Source organism: Haplochromis burtoni, unplaced genomic scaffold (genome assembly GCF_018398535.1).
Source record: "Haplochromis burtoni strain Fernald_Lab_line unplaced genomic scaffold, NCSU_Asbu1 Contig_133, whole genome shotgun sequence".
NCBI classification, from domain to species: domain Eukaryota; kingdom Metazoa; phylum Chordata; class Actinopteri; order Cichliformes; family Cichlidae; genus Haplochromis; species Haplochromis burtoni.
In genome coordinates, this window is record NW_024582494.1 from 1154874 (window position 1) to 1165649 (window position 10776).

The 10776-nt window shown below is 44.5% G+C and overlaps 1 protein-coding gene across 1 annotated transcript in view; it reads right to left on the reverse strand.

Annotated features, from left to right (window-relative positions):
* Positions 1–10728, reverse strand: part of cers1 (ceramide synthase 1) — a 32131-nt gene extending 21403 nt beyond the window's left edge. The window contains exon 1 of the mRNA XM_005930931.3: positions 9512–10728. Coding sequence (XP_005930993.1) covers positions 9512–9760 — 249 coding nt within the window. The 5' untranslated portion in view covers positions 9761–10728. The remainder of the gene's footprint in view (positions 1–9511) is intronic.
* Positions 10729–10776: the final 48 nt, after the last annotated feature.

Sequence of the window (10776 nt, forward strand, 5' to 3'; positions counted from 1 at the left end):
TTGTGTCTAATGATTTAATGCCATAGTATTATACTATATGTCTCTGTAATATGATTTATGGTAACAGTGAAACCCACATTGTGACATTGTTCTATAAACTTTGACCTCCAGGCACTTTTCTCCTTTAGAAGTAACACAGGACAAGAATCTTCTGTAGAAGGAGCAAAGAAAGCAACATACACACTCAAAGAGCTGAGATGCTCCAACTAACAGCTAGAAGACATATGGCTGTCGTTCATAATGCAGTATGGACCATATTGTGACAGCACAAGGACTGTAATAGTAAAATGCATGTGTGTGTGCGTGTGTGTGTCTTCAATGGAATAATTTACTCTGATCAGACAAAGCTTTATTCAGAGGTTAAGTGAGCAACATTGATTATGTATCAGCAGCACATCCGGCTGGATTAAATATGTTCGATGGTAAGTAAACAGTTGATTCTTGCTGTGAACACTGACGGGTGTAGCCAGTGTGAAATCCAATTACAGTCCTCGAGCTGAGCACACTTTGGTGTATGTATGAGTGTGAAACGACCTACTAATTTGTTAGTAACTGATGTAAATATTCTATTTAACCTGACCTGAAACTAATGATTGAGACCATAAAGCAATCAGGAACTCAAGGCTGTTGTCGTAAAGACTTTTATACGATGCTTTTAACTCATTAAAAAGAGAATCTAGGTTCAAAGGACTTAGCAGACATGGAAGTTATGTTGTTTTATATGGTTGTGAGCCCACTGGATACGAGCTTATTGGCGTCATGCAGCCATACAGAGGAACAAGTTTGATGCGTTGCAAATAGAAAGATGGGACTCTTTCCTGCGGTGCCAGAGGTCTTACAGAGTCTTTGCCTCAGGTGGTTCTAGGTGGACGTGAGCGTATCTGTCATGGTTCGTTACGTAGCTGCACTGCAGGTGGAGTTCGTTAGTGCATCACAGCCATTTACTCATGATGGTCTAAACCATCATTAAACAAATACAGAGGAAAGCTAACTGCTACAATGGAAAGGTCATATGGTGACTTACCATAACTTTACATTTGATGAACTTTTATAGTTTATTTATGCAGTCTGCATATTATAATCACTGATTGTTGTCACGTCTGAGACGTGTAAAATGATTCGCAGTGAAAGCAAGTGTGCAGCATAAAGATACCCAAGCTCAGCTGCTAACGTTTAGCCCAGCTCTGGTGCTAATGCCTCATGTAGCTGCTTTAATGTATCCAGGATTTAATGAAAAGAGTTGTTGTTTGCAAGCCACATATTGCAACCATGCAACTGACAAAAAGACACAAGTGCGTCAAAACCCCCCAAAGGAAGAATCGCACCAGAGCGGTGTGGAAATCTAACTTCTTCCTTTTTGTTTAAGATCAATTTATGATGCAAGCACCGTAAACATATCAAACAGCTTCTACACAAAGGCCAGGCGTATTAAAAATGAACAGAAGTCATTGAAAAAGAACATTGAACACTTCAAAGTGGCACCGAGATATTGAAAAAGATAAAGACACTATTAACTTTTATAGCTACCACAGAGAGACCTCATTACATAAACGATGGAGTTGAAATGAAATAACGACTTTAGTTGAATTGTTAGTTTGGCCAGAACCTGTGATATGACTCCACTCACACCTGTGCAGACACCCACTTTAGCTTTCAAATGCTTCAGTAGTTAATAACGTTTTCTGTTGATAGTTTTCCATATTTATTTATTTATTGTAATTTCCCACATTTTATAGTCACAGTAAATGATCGCAGCCAGAACGAGCGGATCATCTGTGAATCAGAAGGCTGGTTGGATCAAGTCCCCGCCTACTCTGGTCTCCCTTCTCTCACCCCAACCAATCGCAGCAGATGGCCCCGCCCCTCCCTGAACCTGGTTCTGCTGGAGGTTTCTTCCTGTTAAAAGGGAGTTTTTCCTTCCCACTGTCACCAAAGTGCTTGTTCATAGGGGGTCATATGATTGTTGGGTTTTTCTCTGTATGTGTTATTGTAGGGTCTACCTTACAATATAAAGTGCCTTGAGGCGATTGTTGTTGTGATTTGGCGCTGTATCAATAAAACTGAATTGAATTGCATGTTGAAGTATGCTTGGGCACGATACTAAACTCCAGCTGTGTGTGTGCATGAATGCTTTAACAGCACTTGTGTTGTTAGAAGTGTTGCCCACAGCAACGAGGTCCTGATTTGCATTTGTGCATCATGGTCTTTTATTAGACTCTCGGGTAATGACAAATACACAACAGGTCTGTTCTAAACACAGATGTTCATATCAAACACGACCACAGTTTGTGCCCGGGATCACTAAGAGCTCAAAGCTCTTTAAATGGTTGGTTAGAAACTTTTTTTCTGCTCTTGGCTCTGTATGATGTTAAGGAAATTGAATATTCTTATATGGTCTTCTCAGGCCATCGCAGAAGCCCCACCCACCTGCTGCTCAAATATTCTATTTGCACGTGGCAGCCAATCAGAAGAAAATTGGCTTAAAAGGAGCGCATGAACTGATGGGCTCCACTGAAGCCTCGCGAGAGATAAATAAGTCTTAATTTGAGCTGTAAGTCATTCGAAGGTTAGTCCAAGAATAAAACCATGCAGCCAAACTTTAGCATGATGGATCCACTTTAAAAAATATTATCACACACTAATGTTCATATTGTTTGTAATGCTACAATTTGTCTTGGAGAGGATGGTGAAGCGTGACATGCCGGTGTCTGCATGCTGTCTCTGACTCACTCACCTTGGCTATTCCTGTAAGAACAGCCTCTATAATCACTGCCAGATGTCAGTGAGAACCTATAAAGGTCCAGCTCTAAACTCCAGTTTTGCTATGTGTAGCTATAAAATCCAACAGCACACGGTGGGTGGTGAGACACAGAGAAGAAGATATCCAAGGGCGAGTGCAACAGAGGGATGGAGAGGAAGAGATTTTGAAAGAGAGGATGACAAAGACTAAAGAAGGAAACTATTCTGGACGCATTTAGCACAGACTGTGTCTGTGTTTGTTTCCCACAGAGAGAGAGAGAGACTGGGGTAAAGAAGCTGATCTAATTGCATCTCAAAACTGCTCCAAAGAATGCCTGGATCTTAGATTCCCCCCTAACTACACTGAACAAATGAAGCACGCAAGTGCTGCAGAGATGGCTCTGAAAAACAATGCGTGCAAAGTGATGAGCAGACCGAATGAACTGGGGTTTCTCATGACTGCTGAGTCCTCAAACACTTTTGTAAAGTGTCCTTGTTAGAGGAAGGACATCTGCCAAGTGACTCGAGTGACAGCGTGTTATTGCACAGTGGCAGCTTGTCCACCGTGTCAGTCTGGAGGAAAACAAATGGGCGATTAAGAGAGGGGAAGAGAAAAAAGCTGGCCAGCGGCACGGCAACTCTGCTGCACGACACATGCCAGGCAACCGGAGGGAACGCTGTGACACTCACCAAACAGAGCTGATGCATGACCCCGCTCTGTAGCTGCTGGTGCACGCTGTTAAAAGCTGCACACGACTCCCAGTTTTATCTGCAAATCAAATGAACGATCTGCAGTGCTTTTCTGTCCGGAGTCACAGAGACTCACGGTCGCACTAAATTCTGGGATATGAAAGAGTCGTCTGCAAGATGATTCAGTAAATATGAAGAAAGTCTGCAGAAATCTGAAGCCTGCTGGAGGTTAACATTAAGGACTCAATTAATGACAACTCATTAATAATCTATTTGACACTTATTTATATAATTCAGGCTATGAAATGTCAAACATGTGATGAATCTGTCTGCAGAAAAAGGCCAATTTTTGGGAAGTGGTGACCAGAGCGGTTTGCGCTGGTTTAATTTCAGAAACTCTGCTTCGGTTTCTGAAATGAAGTTAGCATGGCACTGATGGATAGGCAGCGTGTGGGAGCTGTGTGGGAGTTCCAAATGATTTTAGTATCTTGACAAAAAACAAAACAACACATAAGCAGGTATACGAAACTCAGCAGGTGAAAACATCTAGAAAGCAAAGGAAATAAAATCTGCGCTAGTCGGCATGAAGCCGAGTGCACGCTAGGCTGAAACGGACCAGTGCGGGACCAAGTCTGCAAGTGCGTAAAGCCCATTATTAGCACATGAGCTATGAGCAGACATTCAACTATGTGTGAGCACTGTCAGGAACACGCTACGCTGGTATTATTCAGACTAAAATGTACATGTGCACGTATAACGTATAACATCCGTACTGATCCAGCGCAGTGACAAATGATGATTAATCGCAGCCATGCTCTGTGGAGAACACAGCGGGGATAGCCTGGCACTTTAATGCACCTGTAAGTGCTGTGCCTTTATGATGTCTGACACACTGGAGCACACAGGAGAGAAAGATCGTGTGACAGGTGATGGAGGAGGTGCTGCCTGTCTAAATGCAAAGTGATGATATATTAGAGAGGAGGGGAGGGGAGGGGAGAGGAGAAAAGAGGAGAGGAGAGGAGAGGAAGAGGAGAGGAGAGCAGAGGAGAGGAGAGGAGAGGAGGGGAGACGAGAGGAGGGGAGGAGACGAGAGGAAGGAGAAATGAGGAGGGGGAGGTGAGGAGAGAGTAAAACTTCTCGACAAATAACGATTGCTTGTAATCAGTGTCAAAATTACACACTTCCTACAAGTTTCACCTGAGTGGGCACTTTTGGCTGAATAGATATCGCTTCCCCTCAACCTCAAGTCCAGTTTCAGGTTTCTCACTGTGGCTCTAATGCAAAACAATGAGCAGAGGCTTAGTGGAAAGTGATCTGGGATCTGTGGTTGGGAACCTTGTCAAACCTCAGACTGCTTTCACATTTAGAGCGGCCGAGGATGAGGAACCATTCAGCTCGATAACGGGAGACAACCTCTGCAACAAGGCTGAAGCTGGCAAGCTGTGTGTGTGTGTGTGTGTGTGTGTGTGTGTGTGTGTGTGTGTGTGTGTGTGTGTGTGTGTGTGTGTGTGTGTAAGACAAATGTTCCTGCTCCCAGTTTGACCACTGAGCACTTAGTACAACCACTTTTAAAACACACACACACAATGCATCCTAATGCAGCATTTAGATGGTGAAGAGCAGGTACAGGTGCTGCAAGAAGGCATATGTGCTTTTACAAACATGTGCGTGCGTGTGGGTTTGTACGCACATTTGTGTTAGCGATTGGCCGCTGCCTGCTGAGTCAGCCATGACACCCTTCAGCTCACTTCCCCCTCTCCTTCCTTCCTTCCCCTGCCTCCTTCTTCATTAATTTCTTGATTATTGTTTTTATTATTATTCCCTCTAATCACCGCTTCTCTCTTCTGCTCACTCCTCTATCGCCCTTCCTCTCTCTCCTCACTGATTTCACACACCGGTCGTCATTCCTTTGCTGCCGGGAGTCGGGAGTGGCCCGTTTTGAAATTGGACTTAATGACAGACAAAATGCATGCAAACATAAACAAATGTTTTTAAAGTCTTACGTTCTCATAAACACAAGCACACGCCCTGATAAGTGTAATGCACACTCTAACAACAAGCATCCGTGTAAACCACGCAAACACAGAACCAAAGATGTCTGTGCAAACAGGAAGGTGTCGTGTGTAATTATTCTGTCACATTTTCCTCAGAAGAAAAGTCTTCCAGCACTTGCAGGTCTCGTGCACCTTTGAAACGGTGTGGTGGTGCTAATGATGCGCTACAGCATCTTGTGCAACAGCAGACCTCAAGTGCCTTATAAACAAGTTGTATTTAACCTAATAAGGTGCTGCTGTGCCTCAGACACCAAACCGAATGTGAAACATTCTGAAAAACACTCGACCACACATGCGCTTCGGTGCCACCCCCACTGCGCTTGGCTAACCCTCCCCAAGGGCTCGGTGACGTGAAGTGATAGTAGCGTGTGTGCAGGCTGCTTTGGTATCTTTCTGGTTCACACAAACACCAAACGCCACATCGTAGGATTGTTGCCAGGTTTGCAACCTTGACCTAATTTCCTTGCTTTTGAGGCACAAAGTTCACGCACCATAAAAAGATATGCGCTTGTCCGCGTGCCTGAATAGCCGCTGCATCTAAATGTCTCCGGACTGCCAGGTTGTGAATATAAAGCCTCCCAGAAAGCGTGATGCCTCTTTTTAACTTTGAATGTGTCTCTGTGCTTCTATCAGTCATCCAAGTGGAACAAGGTTTGGCTTTTGTTACAAGGCAAGCTGGCCAAACACCAATCAAAATCAAGTATTCTGCTCTGCTTTCATAATTGGGATTTCCACAGTGAAAAAATGCAAACCCCGGTAACGACTTGTAAAGTGGGTCAACTTTCATTCTTCAAAAGGGACTGGGAGTGCTGTAAGTAACAAAACAGGAAACTAATTATTTTTATCCGTCAAAGCATCATCTACACGTGTTAATGTTAGAGGCGAAAGCAGGGCTGCAATTAACCATGATTTACTTTGCAAAGATAAAACAGCCATTAAAATGTCCTTGAGTACCAGGCGATACCTTTAAATGTCCACGAAACAGTTTCAAAATATTAGTTGATGCAATGTAAAAGCAACAAGATCACAAAATCTTCCACTGAAAACAATTCAATCAAGATTCGGTTCTTTCATGTGAAGCCTTTGTGTTGAATTGTGTTGCATGTCAATGCTCCTCAGCTGGTAATAAGGGACACAACGTGTGACAGGAAAATATCCCCCACACAATTACACCACCACTCGCAGCACCGCTCTGCTGCATACTTTGGTCTTAATGAGTGGTTATATCAGTCACTTGCCTTCCTATCAGCTCGAAGCAGTCTCACCACCCTCTGACCTCCGACCTCTGATCACATCAGCAGTTTCTCACACCAGCAACAACCTTAAAGTCTCTTAAATCACAATTCTTCCTCTTTCTGATGCTCAGCACGTCATCTTTACCATGTTCACTCAGTTGTTGCCACGGGAATATTTGCAGTACCTAAGTTATTTCTTATTTATTTTATTTTATTTAGAAAGAGGGGCAATACATATTAATTAAGATTTTAACAAATGTAAATATGCCAGATTACAGCCTTGGGCTAACTTCCATCCGCAGACCTTCTGGCAGGTTGGTGTTAAACACAAGTTAGTAAAAACATACAGAGACACTGATGAAAACAGTGATCACATCATATTAGAAGAAACAATGACAAGAAGAGTGGACAACAGAGGACAGTATAGATGACAATAACGGAAACACGTCAATTATATTGCAAACCCCAGTATTGCACATGGCCCGACTGCCCTGATGTTGCACTGACCAGTTACACTAATAGTTGTTTCCCTTTTTGTAATACACTAACTCTTTTTAGTGTACGCACTCCCTGATATGACAGAGCATCTGTGAACAGGCGCTCCGTCTGAACGCCAGTTCAGTCACCTCTAACAGTGGCTCCAGTCAGGCGGGACCCGGCAACACTGCTAGACTTTAGATTAATAAGATCACTCATTGGTGGAGGCGCCGGACCATGTAGACCTTTGTATATTAGACAGGCAGATTTAAACAATTAGAAATTAGTAAAATGTAGAAACCTTTAATTTAAATTTGACAATGGTGATATGAAAAAGGTTTCTTATCTAATATCTTCATTGCTCTTTTGTAGCGTTTGATTGGCCCAATAGCAGCAAAGCTGGTATGAAATACAGTATTCGATATGAGCCAGTATCACAGAGTGCAGGAATGTAAGCGCTGCTGTCTGGTAATGATGTGCGGATATGTCTACAGTTCTGTATATTAACATTTACATGTAGCTTTGGCACTATTAATTTGTGTGACTTTATTCCTTGCAGATATAAAATGTAATCGATCAGAAAAGCACCAGGAAACATCTAACATCTGTGCTAGTATCTGATGCACGTAGGGTCTCATCAGCTCTGAAGTTAATGACGTGTGTTTATGTATAACAGTTTAGCCACTTTACTCCAAATCAGAAACCACAGCAACAGCACAGAGTGAGTAACTATGAGCAGGTCGAGGTTAAATGCTCTGTCGTTTACTTCAAATCCAAGTTCAGGAGAGGGAGGCTTGTTCCCATTCTGCTAAGAAAGACATCACACAAGGACGTCGGGCTCCTCTGGCAGCCAGCTGAGCTTTTCTGATGAGTAGCAGTAATAGTTGTACTGCATTAGTGTCACATGGCTGAATGAACACTGAGCCCATCCTCTTCATCCCTCTTCATCCCTGATAAGAACTCGAAAAGTGAACTGAGCTTTGACTCAGCATCTACAGCCCCCCCCCACCCCATTATGTAGCACATATGTTTCATTGAGTCAAACATACATACGCTGACACACATGCATAATGTAAAGATGAAAACAGGCCTCCTTCTTTACATTCACAGGCAGCATCTGGCTCTGCACACAGTGCTTTCAGCTCCTGTGTGCAACTCTGGCCGAATCATCCTCATCACAACATCTATGTGTGTAGACACCCCGCCCCCACCACCAGGCAGATTAACTGGCCAGAGACCACATGCCCAGTCTGTGGTCAGAGAGCCCCTCCCTGGCAACGCCGGCCGGATGGAAATGCTCAGGCCTCAGATGAGTAAAAGAATAGTCTGAGTATGTGACCAGCAGGAGACACGCAGAGGTAAAACACATGCTGCCAGGCTGCTCTCAGAGACACTCTGTGCACATGGTTACACACATTAAAAAAAAATCACCATGTCTACTCTATGAAAGCAGATTGGTGTGTGTGTGTGTGTGTGTGTGTGTGTGTGTGTGTGTGTGTTAAAGAAAGAAGCGAGGGGAGGCGCAGGCAGGAAATCCGCATCACTTGCTAATAATATGAAATTATATAGTTTCTAATAGGTTAGTTGCCCTTAAAACACAACAGTTGTAATCTGTGACTAATTACCAGAAACACGACGAGTCAAGATTTACATCATAATAATAATAACGATGATGATGATGATGAAGGATAAGAGGAAGAGAATGGATGGATGGATAACAATAATAATAAACTTGCAGAAACAAGGCGTGCAGCATTAATAAAATACTCCAAAATAAAGTGAAACTAGAATAATTTTTCTAACAAGCATCCATTGGACCTGTTCACCCAGCACGTGTAGATAGGGCTATCTAACACGCACACATTTCTTCCCCTGGGAGTCCCCCTGTCTTCCTCTGCACACAGCGTGCACATTCAGAGCGTGCGCTGTGAAGCTGTGCGGCAGCTACCGTGTGCATCTGCGACAGCATACGGACAGTTTCTTCCCCTACTTGAACGGCACTAAAATGAGAACCTGCGGTACGGGAAGCTGCGCGCGCCGCTGCAGCTGTGTTTGTGGTAGCCTGAGAGTCAGGTTAATATTTTCTGACACTGTGGTTAGGCTATCTGAGAAGGATTTAAGGTGTCCCTTCCTCTAACTTGTTCCTTTGTATTAAACCTGCAACAGGTTCCAGACAGTTCTTCTTAAACTCCCACCTGCCTGCACAGAGCATCGTGCGCCTCCCGTTATAACTACTGACAGATGGGAGGCCACACTTGTTTCAATTAGAAGAAAGAATCCCTAAGCCGAGCGTATTAGGGACTGCATGGCACCCACCTTAAACAGACTTTCTGTCAGTCCCCTCCTGACCTTCGTCCACAAATAGGCGCAAAAGAAAAACAGGGCGATTTCGGTCCAGGTAATGTAAGCGTTATCCAGGAAAGTCCGTTTGCTGAGCTCCAGACCGCAGCTGCTACAGTCTCTCCATGCGTCCAGCATGACGATGGCGGATCTGGTGATGAACTCTATGTAGCCCGGCATGGGCTCCACTTCAACCGCTCCGGCGCTCCCGGCAAGACTGTCCATTGTGGTGAGGCGCAAAAACCAGCACGCAAGAAAAATATGGGCAAAGACACCAGCGAGCAGTGCGGTCCAGACGCGGCGACTGACTGGTTCAACAGCTTGCTAGCTGTGCTTAAAAAAGAAGCCAGAGCAAGCCTCTCTAACCAGCTTAACCTCTTCAGTAGCCTAATTCTTTGTTTTCCAAATTAAGACCGGGGCCCATTCTTTTGCGTCCAGGACAGTTTATGAATGATACAGGGCCCCCGCCAGGTATGAGAGCAGACACGGCGGACTGCGCGGCTGGATTCGAGAATCACGCAGAAAAATTACGAAGCCAGTACAGACAATTAATGTGAGCCATCAGCGGCAGTCTGGAGGAGGTTTCTTCTGTTAATCATTCCGCTACGCACTCAGCTCATCTGCGCCCCGGTTAGCCGCCTAGCTAAATGAAATCGCAGCGCACACCGCAGTGAATGGAGCAGCATTGGCAGGGGCTTCCAAGCTAGCTAGCGACTTGAATGAATTAGCATTTATCGCCTTTGAGCGCACAAACACAGAGGGAGGGGGGGTGAAAAAAGAGGTCCAAAGCTCCTGTCGCTTCTCCGGTGATGGTGGCAAACCCTGCTGCGCTGTTACACGCGCGCTCTCATCGGGGTCCGTTATTCGCCTTATATAACGTCTCCTGAGTTTAACCTGCAGCTTCCCGTCACACGGCCGAGTCTCAGACGAACACAAGTTACTCCAGCTTCAGAAAACGGATGAATGAGGATGTTCGCATCCCACCAGGAGCCCCGTCGCCTCCTCTTATTCTCCTCCTCCTCGTCGTCTGGCTACTAAACGTGTCCGAGGGTTTGACGAGCCGCGCTCACTGGTGCGTTCAAAGACGCACAGACAACCCAGCTACGCTTAAAAGAAACCGGGTAAAATAAATAAATGGAAGAAAAATAGAAAAGAAAAAAAGCAGAGGGGCTGTGACGTAATTACCGTTGTCTTTGTGTTTGAAAGAAAAAAGCGTCATGTGCACGATTTGCATCACAGAT